Raw genomic sequence first — 10,064 nt, 5'->3', positions numbered from 1 at the left:
TTTAATCAAATGCATATAGTTAGTATTATCCTTTCTGTTGTAATCGACTTAATAAATTAATAATTTATTAAATTTATAAAATAATATATTCAAAAAAATATATTTTATTTAATATATAAATTAATAATTTTTTATAAATCAAAATTAAATATATACACGTAATTTAATTAGAAGATTTTTAAAAAAATAAAATCCAACTCATTCCTTTCTCTGAGTTATTTTACAGGGCCCGTACAGATCTGTCATCTCCCAAATGAACCCAGTTAATAACTCCATGGCGCATAACCAATAGTCTGGGAGTCCTCACCGAATCAATACTTCCAAATCTCTCGCCATCTCCAAAGGGAAAGGTCATTTCTCTCTCTTCACAGAAACCACCGAGCCATGGCTCTTATCAGCCGAAACACCGCCAATCGCCTCCCACACCTCCTCTCCGCACAGCGGGCTCTCTCTCTGCACACCACCCTTCCTTCTCTCTCCTCCTCCTCCTTCCCCACCACTTACGCTCGTCCTTCTCCTCCCTCCACCTCCGGCCCTCCCGCTGGGCTCTCCAAGACTGCCGAATATGTGATCTCAAAGGTCGATGACCTCATGAACTGGGCCCGTCGTGGGTCCATCTGGCCTATGACCTTCGGCCTCGCTTGCTGTGCTGTTGAAATGATGCACACCGGTGCCGCTCGCTATGATTTCGATCGCTTCGGTATCATTTTCAGGCCTAGCCCTCGCCAATCCGATTGCATGATTGTCGCTGGCACTCTCACAAACAAAATGGCCCCTGCTCTCCGCAAGTATGTTTTAATCTCATTTCTTAGGGTTTTATTTTATACTATGTTTTAATCTCATTTCTTAGGGTTTTATTTTATACTAATTTAATACTCCTTTATTTATCTTTATATTTAAATTTTGGGGCGAATGAGAATGTGAATTTTGGCAGTCCCAACATTCTTTTTAGCTATGCTAGGTTTGAATTAACGATAGGCATAGTTGCAAAATTGAATTCCTAAATCCTCTATTTGCTTTGTGTCAAGGATTATTTAGAAAATCTTTTTTTTTTCTTATAGGATTAAAATTATCATTTGATTTGTGACTGAATTCCTGTAATGCTGTAGGATCTTTGCTTTTATATAAGTTGGGAGCATATTTCAAATAATGAAGATGACAATTTCTGTGAAATTTACGGATTTTTGTTTGGGGAATAGGGTAGCTAAAGTAAATGATCTGAAAGGTGAAAGCTACCCGAGGTTGTTTCTCGTTCAGTGTAACAAAATGATTTTTCCGTGCTCCCTTGTATGAGGCATTGTGATTGGTGCATCCCTAAAGAAGGTTAAATCAACTTTCAATTTGTCTTTTGTTTCTTCCTGATTTTGGGGGAATTGTTGAAGAGATATGAAGATAAAAAACTATGGTACAAGATTTTGCTATCTGTAATCTTTCAAGGCCTTAGCTTGGTTGGCTGAACATGGATTTTACAGCTGTCAACCTGGAGCTCAACTTAGGTCTAGCTGGAATGGTCCTGGATAAGTTTGTGTGATCTGGCTTGGTAAGTTAGTAATTAGGTTTTTGGTCAATAACCTATAATCAGAACTAGTAACATATTACTATATGTCGATGGTTGTTCAACTTGACATTTGTGTAACTGGTTTATGGCATCTACATATAGAAAACTACCCAACCTAGGCTGAGCTGGCTTGTTTTGCTTGTTATACAGTCTGATAAGGGTCTGCTGAAGCTGGCTTAATTGGATTATTTGCGTGGATTAGGGCTATAGGCTATGTTATGATGGTGAATTTGGAGTGCGATGTGCATAAAATGTTTGGTGTTTCAATGGTGATTTGACATTTAGATTTATTTCTCAGAGTCGTGCAAATAGATGCAACCTTAAAGTTTTACCTCTGCTGGTGGTTTCATACTCTTTGCCAAGTTTTACAATTTTTAGTAGCATTCCCCAAATTTTGTTGCCATTCTTTATTTTCTTGATGATGTATAGCATCTTCTTCATTTTGAATTTTGTTACTCTAGGCTTGAGGGATTCTCTAAATTTTTTGTTTGAGAGAAGGGATTCCATGGAATTTGTGTGAATGACTTGGCAAAGAACCAAGTCATTGGCTATCTTCTTCTTCTTCCTTCTGTACTACAGTTGTAGAAATTTGCTCGAGGTTTGGTAATTTTACCTTCATGTTGAATTTTTGCAGGGTTTATGACCAAATGCCGGAGCCTAGGTGGGTCATTTCTATGGGAAGTTGTGCGAATGGTGGTGGATACTATCATTACTCATACTCTGTTGTTAGAGGTTGTGATAGAATTGTCCCTGTTGACATCTACGTACCTGGTTGCCCACCCACTGCTGAGGCTCTACTATATGGAGTTCTTCAGTTGCAGAAAAAGATCAACAGGCGCAAGGATTTCCTCCATTGGTGGAACAAGTAAGGATATCACAAGTTGCTCCTGGGCTATTTTGGGTGCAGTGTTAAGGTAAAATAAATCAGTTCTCTGGTGAAATGCCATGTAGAGATAGATTATTAAAATGGTTTTGAACATAAAGTCCATGAGCTTTACAAATCAAGTTTCTGTTACATGTATGGTGATTGTACTTCCTGTATTACTTGGAATTTCAATTTGCACCGGCTTTAGTTTTCTTTTTACCTACCTGTGCTGTTGTTCTAAGGATGTTTATTTTGTCGTTTTACAAGGGTATGAATAAATTCATTGTTTTTTTTTTTTCTGTGGTATCTCGATTTGATGGTTTGAACTTCGAAGGCAGTTCTGAGGAGTATTTTATTCATATCTGGAACAGTCTGTCAACATAATGGTGATCGTCAATGCCCTTATGCCTATGGGATGAATTTCTAAGGGCAGGATTTGGGTTTTCCATTGCCATGGTAAGTTGGAAATCTGGGTTGGGGGACTTGACTCGTGCAGTCAAGTTTGTGCATGTTGATTACAGTAGTTTGCCAGGTCTGAGACTGAGAGACTTCACTTGCTATATCAATAACAATAATGTAAAACATAATATAGAAACATATTACTCAAAGGTGGTTTTTAGCTCAAAGATATGGCGAATTGGGCTCATTGGGTGGGACAGAGAACTAAGATAATTTTTTGGACCAAGGAACTTTTCTTGGTAATTAAATACAATTGTAAATTATTCCGACCAATCAAAATGGAGTTATTACAACATAGCTTGTGTTATTAATAACTCGTCATGCTTTATAGTATCTATCAATCATCATAATTTACCCACGGAGGGCAGTGGATTTTTTTTAATTAAATTTACTTTAAAATGAGTTATATCTTGACGTTGACCATGGCTAAAATAATATGAAAAAGCTACTAAAAATGAGAACTTGACCGTAAGCAGAAGTCTATAAGCAAACCACTCCTCCCGTTTAGTTAAAAGCAGTAGATGCTTTTTACCGTATGTAAACCAAAACGATCGAATTCTAAAGCCGAAAATAGAATAAAAATGCAATTCACATGCACAAGAAAGTGAACCCAAAAAAAAAAAGAAAAAAAAAGCAATTTAAACTCACGACATATATAAATAAATAAAATCCACCAGTGATTTTATTTCTTAGCTATTCGCCCACACCCTCTCTCTCTCTCTCTCTATCCCTCTAGGGTTTCTCTCTCGCTGTCTGTCTTTTGGTCTCTCGCACAATGACAGACGAAGCGCAGTACTCTTCAGGTCCAGACGCCGGCAGCAACAAGCGCAAATACGATGACCAGACACCGCCTTCTTCCGGTGGCAGGAGGCCGACAGGGTTTTCCTCCCCAGATTCGGCTCCTCCTTCTTACAACAGCGTCCCGCCACCGCTTGACGGCATCGAGATGGCCAAGCAGCGAGCTCAAGAGATTGCTGCTCGCCTTACTCTCTCTGCTGCATCCGCCGGCGCTGAGGCCAAGCGCCCTCGCGTCGAAAACGGCTCTGGAGGTGGTTTTGATAACGACAAGGGATTTAGCTCCGCACCTCCTGGTATTGTCTCTCTTTCTTTCTTCATTTTTCCTGCCTGTGACACGTGTTCTTTGATAGTAAATGCTTTCAGTGTTTTGAGTAGATTGTTGCATCTAGGGTTTTGTATTTACGGTTTCGAACTTTTGAATACAATCTTTTGGTTGCTGCTGTTTGCAAGATGCTAAATTGTAGATCTGATTTTTGAAAGTTGACGCAAAGCGTAATGAATAGCTTTAATGAATACAGATATGAAGCCTATGTCGAACTCTGCTCCTTCATCTATACCAGTTTCTTATGGTAGCTACCATGGTACTAGCAAAAAGATTGACATTCCACAAATCAGGGTTGGTGTTATAATTGGGAAAGCCGGAGAAACCATCAAATATCTTCAACTACAATCTGGGGCAAAGATTCAGGTTCAGCGAGATATGGATGCAGACCCAAATTCTGTGACTAGGCCTGTAGAGCTCATGGGTACTGCTGAACAAATTGCCAAGGCAGAGCAGTTGATAAACGATGTTCTTGCTGAGGTAATTCATCCCGCCCTTCTATTTATGTGAAATTGATGCATTGCCTTTATGCAGAATATTAATCTAATTTTATCATTTTGGAGTCTTGCAATATTAGTTATAGTAAGGATGAAATATGATTATACCAATTAATGCTCTGGCCAGGCTGAAGCAGGGGGCTCTGGCATAGTTTCTCGAAGATTGACAGGACAAGCTGGAAGTGAACATTTTGAAATGAAGATTCCAAATAACAAGGTAGACCAGTGTAAAAGCATTAGTCAACTTTGTTCATTGACTTTGGTTCAAGATAATATGTAATGTGAGCATGATTTCAGGTTGGTCTGGTGATTGGTAAAGGTGGTGAAACAATTAAAAATATGCAAGCCAGAACTGGAGCTCGTATTCAGGTTTGAATCTTAAGTGTCATTCTTATTTGGATGTCCTCTATTGTTGCTTTAGCTTCATATTCGCTGACAAGTAATGTATTTGTTTGAATTGTAAAACAGCTACCTTTGGACCAGATTCATTTTTTAATCAGTTTCTTCGATATGTTCTTTTAAATCTTGCAGTAGTTGCATCTACAACTACGGTTTCTGACAACAGTATCTCTTTTAATCTGGTGCAGGTGATACCATTGCACTTGCCTCCTGGTGATCCATCAACAGAAAGGTCATTACACATAGATGGGACAAGTGAACAGATTAAAAATGCTAGAGAATTGGTTGATGAGGTCATAAGCGAGGTATGTTTGGATGTGAATGTTGGGAGGAAAGCTTTTCTTAGTTTAACCTATTTCTGTCTCTAGTTTTTTACATGAATCGCTTGTGATTGTTTTGTACCTTTATTTTGTATGCCTACTCCTGTAGGACCTGTTTAGTTCTATTCTGAATGTTGATTTTAGGTGATCTTCTGGAGCATCACTCTAGTCTGTACAACATTAGTAAAGATTGGACTCTTCAAAATTTTAGTTTTATTGAGACATCTCATTAACATTGCTTAAGAAATTTCCTTGTTCAGATTTTCTAGAGGTATTCTTATATTCTCAATTGCAGGTTAAAAACAGTTTTGTTCATTTGGGTAAAGTAGGGGCTAAATTGCTACTTTATTTTGTGTTTATTTCTTCCTACATAGATATTGTGTCATTATGATCTGTCAATTGTTGTCTCTGGTCAATGTTCTGGAAGTCTCTCTTTTTATCTAACAAATTCTTACATTTTCTTATACTTCCATATACCTGTTGAGGAAGTAGATGATTTTCCCACTCAGGTTATAATTTTTCTGCTAAGTATTGTGCTGAATAATTTTTCCTAGACTTGCTTTTGCATCCTCATTTCTTGATGTAGTTATTCAGTCACTTTGAGATATAGATTGGATTTTATATTATCATCGATTTCTTTTCTTCCCTTTGTTGCACTTGTAAAATCTTGAGAGTTGCAGACATCTTTTGCTGGTGATCCTTGTCGCTATGACAGCTGTTTTGTATGTGTCAAAATGACCAGTGCAAGATGAGCAGCTCCTCTACTTTGTAAGAGATTCATGGCTATTTTGTATCAAAATTTTCTGGTTCTAGTGTCATTAGGAGCTGGATAACGTGGTAATTTGCACTGCTTGGTATCCTCTCGAAATCTTGTGGGTGGAGTTAATACTTTTACATGTTAAGTTCAAACTGTCAAGGTCTCTATCTGCAGTCGGTTTCTTATGTATTAATTAAGGTAAATTGTGTGTTGGGAATTGGACAGAGGTCAAACTTGATAGTTTCAATTGCCAAAGTTTTGTGAAGAGTGATGGTTATTGCCCTCTAGTTTTCCTTAAGTTTTGTGCTTGATATTTTGATGCTTAGTTTGCAAGGCAGGTCTTACCCACTCATTTTATGTTAGGATATTGTGGTATAAAGTATAAACAAGGACTTCCTTCATTCTGGTGATAGAAGTCGAATTTCGTCGTTCTTTGGTTTTATGGCTAAGTGACTTGTTGGGATTAGGCATGTTTAGCTACCAACTGTGCTTATTAATTGTAAATGATGAGACTGATATTGTCGTTGGGATTAGGCATGTTTAGCCACCAAATGTGCTTATTAATTGTAAATGATGAGACTGATATTGTCATTGGGAACTATTGTAGGATTAGTCTGTTGGACAATTGGTGACACCAACATTGATTTCTTTCTGTTGGTGTTTCCTCTGCATTGCCCTGGTATGGTTTCAGATCCTATTTCTGATATTTAGTAATCTTATACTGGAGAGAGGCTGAAAGTTATTGTTGGATATATAAGATTGCTAAATACTAGATTCTTTTATCATTCTGGCACCACAGGATTTGTTCATTTTAACGTGTATCACAAGAATGTTCCTATTTCTATTAATCTTCTCTTTTGGTTAAACAAGGATGGTATAGCTTTTGGTTCTTAATTTGGTTTATTATTTGAATGCTTAAACCATTCAGTCCAATTTTTCTTCCTTACATTGCCCCTGATTTTTTCTGTCACCATCATTTAATAGTGTTGGCTGGTTGTTGACAAATTTACATAATTCTAAATTTGTGGATATTTCATACTGAGATGTCTTTTCTTCCAGCCTTGTAAATTAAATTTTTTTTAGTTGCTTAAAGATTGTTTTTGACTGCGTTAGTATTTGAGCTTTCCTGTATTTCTAAATGTCATCTTTAAGCAATCTTTAAGCTTGTATTTTTATCAGTAACATGTTGTGGGATTTTTTTTTTTAAACATTAACTTAACGAGTTTTATTCTTTATGGATTTCACTCTGTTCATTGGTCGAGTTGCATGTTCTTTTTCGGAAAGCCTCAAGTATGAGGATACATATTTGATGTAATTTTGTTTTGTCTTGCATATCTTTTTTATTCTTGTGTTGAAGTTGTTTTATTGAAAGTTGTAATTTAGATTGAATTTATTCCAGAAAACTTTTGTCTATGATTAGGTTAGCTCTGGTCTATGGTATTTCTTATCAGATGTTTGCCCTATGCGGTTAGGGTTCATATGTTAAGCAAAATCCTTTATTTTGGTGATACAAGTCAATTATCTTTTCTAAATGCAGATAATCAATCTTGTATAAGTGTTAGATCTACAATTCATTTTTTCCTTTCTTTTGTTTAGAGAAATTTAGGTCTGTTCTAAGAGATATCATTTGCTTAATGCATGTTGATTGATCTTCTAGGATATTGTCATTCCTTATTTGATGCTTCTGTGTGTTAAATGCATCAATTGGATTGTTGGATAGATGATATATAGTATGCTTTTAACTATGAGTTTCTTGCCTGTTGGCAATGGGGTTCATGGTTCCTTGTGCTTTGATGTAAAAGGTTCTATTAGTATTTGTGGGGTTCTATATATTTTTTTCTTTTTGCACCCATTCACTTCAAATAGGGAGAGGATGGGCTTCTGCTGGAGTAAACTCAATAATCCCTCCGACCATACGGTATGTAGGCATTTATAACCTTCGTACTACAGTACAAACTCCGTTAATGCCACTGTGGACATACTGATTTTGATAATTGCTATTCAGTTTTTGTATATGCCTATTTGTGTAGATGCATATTCTGTTTTGCTGTATGTGTTTATGTGCCAGCGTCATTGGAAAGTCCACTTTGGTTATTTGAGGGAACAATTTTGTGCAGAATCGTCTGAGAAATCCAGCAATGGCTGGAGGCTATACACAGCAAGGTTACCAAGCACGACCGCCTACAAGCTGGGGCCAAGGGGCTCCTCCAATGCAGCAACCTGGTTATGGTTATATGCAGCCTGGGGCATATCCTGGCCCATCACCTCAGTATAACATGTCTCAGCCACCTTATGGGGGCTATCCTTCGCAACCAACATCTGGCAGCTATGCCTCTGGTTGGGACCAGTCAGCTGTACCACCAAACCAGCAAAGCTCTGCTGCAGGTGGTTATGATTACTATAATCAACAGCCTTCTTCACAGCAGCAGCAAACCCCTGGTGGTTCAGCAGCTCCAGCTGATAACAGTGGTTACAATTACAGTCAACCACCAGCTTCTAGCTACATGCAACCAGGACAAGGTTATCCTCAGGATGGCTATGGTGGATACCCTGCACCTCCGCAATCAGGTTATGGACAACCATCATCATATGATCAACAACAAGGTTATGGGTCTGCACATAGCTATGGTAATGCAACGAACCCAACTCAAGAGGGTCACACACCCTCCTATGGTGGTCAAGGGGATTCAGGTCAAGCACCTACATCTACCCAACCATCTGCGATGGGCCAGCAAGGGTACAATACTAGTCAGCAGCCTAGCCAAAATCCTGGAAGTTATCCACCTCAAGGAAGTACTCAACCTGGTTATGGAGTGCCTCCAACTTCCCAGGCTGGCTATGGGAGTCAACCACCAGCTCAGTCTGGCTATGGGCCTGGATATGGACCACCACAAGCACAGAAACCTTTGGCCAATCCCCCTGTCTATGGGCAGACGCAGCAGTCGCCTAGCACCCCAGGAAGCTATGGCCAGCCAGGATATCATTCACAGCCACCGCCATCTGGCTATGCTCAACCAGAATCAGGTTCACAACGTACTCAATCATCTAGTTATGGTGCTGCACCCGCGCAGCCAGGATATGGAGCACCACCTTATGGAGCAGCACCAGCCAGCCAGCCTGGTTATGGAGCACCACCATATAACACCTCTTATGGTGGTAGTTACTCACAGCCTCCAGCATATCCTGCTGACAGCAATGCAAGTGGGAGCACTCGTGGGACGTATGATGCAGCACCAACAGCCTCTCAAACTGTTCAACAAAGTGGAGTTGCCAAGGCATCACCCCAAAGTTGATTTGTGGTGAGTTTGTTGAAGACATTTATATTTTGGTACTTTTGATGCAGATGGTTTATTGTATTTCAATTAGGTCAAGTTAGTTTTGGCAGTATTCAAAGACAGTGCTAGTGTTTTACTTCAATATTATGAGGCAGTGGTTTTGGATGCTTTAATTTTCCCGCTTTATGCTATGGTCGAAGGTTTATACTTGCCTATTCTAAGTACTGATTTTCTAATGTTATTATCATCTCGTTTTGTTCAAGTTATATATATATATATATATATATATATATATATGTATGTATGTATGTATGTTCCTGAAGAATGTCAAAATCACTTAATATTGAGGGGCATTGGTACGGTTGTCTAAACCCAGGGAAGTTGTCATATTACAGAAGGCGGAAGCTACACTTATCTCCTAGTTGACCTTGTTAAAGGTTGCAAGTGCTACTGTATTCGATTTCCTTTTTTGAAGGCTGGATCATAAGCCGATTCCTGTTGTTGCTGGGGAACGAAGGATTTTCAGCATTTTGGCTGTGAGCTGTAAATATACGTTTTAGTAAATTCAGTCCAAAAGTAGTTGCATTCTTGTCGGCAAATGGGTTCAGCCTGACCTAACCAGAACAATGGTTGTGATAGTTAATACTTGAGTATGACACTCGTGCAATAGGGTAATAATCACCATGCGGGAAATGTCTAGCACAAAAAAAAAAAAAAAAGAAAAAAAGAAAAAGAGAAAAGGTTGAACAACTTATGTTGTAGGAGTTAATGCTCATGGTAATAATCCATGACCATCTTCAATTGAGATCATCCG

At 38.5% G+C, this 10,064-nt stretch overlaps 2 protein-coding genes across 2 annotated transcripts; both read left to right on the top strand.

Moving 5' to 3' along the window:
- The first annotated feature begins 200 nt into the window (after window positions 1-200).
- On the top strand, window positions 201-2,720 carry LOC18588043 (NADH-ubiquinone oxidoreductase 20 kDa subunit). The gene is made up of 2 exons (XM_018127206.2): window positions 201-788; window positions 2,193-2,720. The coding sequence occupies exons 1-2, from the start codon at window positions 385-387 to the stop codon at window positions 2,425-2,427; spliced, it is 639 nt and encodes a 212-aa protein (XP_017982695.1). The 5' UTR covers window positions 201-384; the 3' UTR covers window positions 2,428-2,720.
- An 842-nt stretch (window positions 2,721-3,562) lies between these two features.
- Window positions 3,563-9,423, top strand: LOC18588042 (KH domain-containing protein). The gene is made up of 6 exons (XM_007012186.3): window positions 3,563-3,973; window positions 4,199-4,482; window positions 4,627-4,716; window positions 4,797-4,868; window positions 5,087-5,203; window positions 8,093-9,423. Exons 1-6 carry the CDS (start codon window positions 3,658-3,660, stop codon window positions 9,266-9,268), a joined length of 2,055 nt encoding a protein of 684 aa, XP_007012248.2. The 5' UTR covers window positions 3,563-3,657; the 3' UTR covers window positions 9,269-9,423.
- The last annotated feature ends 641 nt before the right edge of the window (window positions 9,424-10,064 follow it).

The sequence above is a fragment of the Theobroma cacao genome, chromosome 9 (assembly GCF_053813885.1).
Source record: "Theobroma cacao isolate CCN51 chromosome 9, ASM5381388v1, whole genome shotgun sequence".
NCBI classification, from domain to species: domain Eukaryota; kingdom Viridiplantae; phylum Streptophyta; class Magnoliopsida; order Malvales; family Malvaceae; genus Theobroma; species Theobroma cacao.
The sequence above is the reverse complement of the archived record's forward strand: the minus strand, read 5'-3'. Positions and strand labels throughout refer to the sequence as shown.

What these genes read in the sequence shown, in the direction of transcription:
- LOC18588043 (XM_018127206.2), top strand. Translation starts at nt 385, where the DNA reads ATGGCTCTTATCAGCCGAAACACCGCCAATCGCCTCCCACACCTCCTC. An exon ending in ATGGCCCCTGCTCTCCGCAA is followed by an intron (nt 789 to 2,192) that starts GTATGTTTTAAT and finishes GAATTTTTGCAG; the next exon opens with GGTTTATGACCAAATGCCGG.
- LOC18588042 (XM_007012186.3), top strand. Translation starts at nt 3,658, where the DNA reads ATGACAGACGAAGCGCAGTACTCTTCAGGTCCAGACGCCGGCAGCAAC. An exon ending in TGAAGATTCCAAATAACAAG is followed by an intron (nt 4,717 to 4,796) that starts GTAGACCAGTGT and finishes GCATGATTTCAG; the next exon opens with GTTGGTCTGGTGATTGGTAA. An exon ending in GAACTGGAGCTCGTATTCAG is followed by an intron (nt 4,869 to 5,086) that starts GTTTGAATCTTA and finishes AATCTGGTGCAG; the next exon opens with GTGATACCATTGCACTTGCC.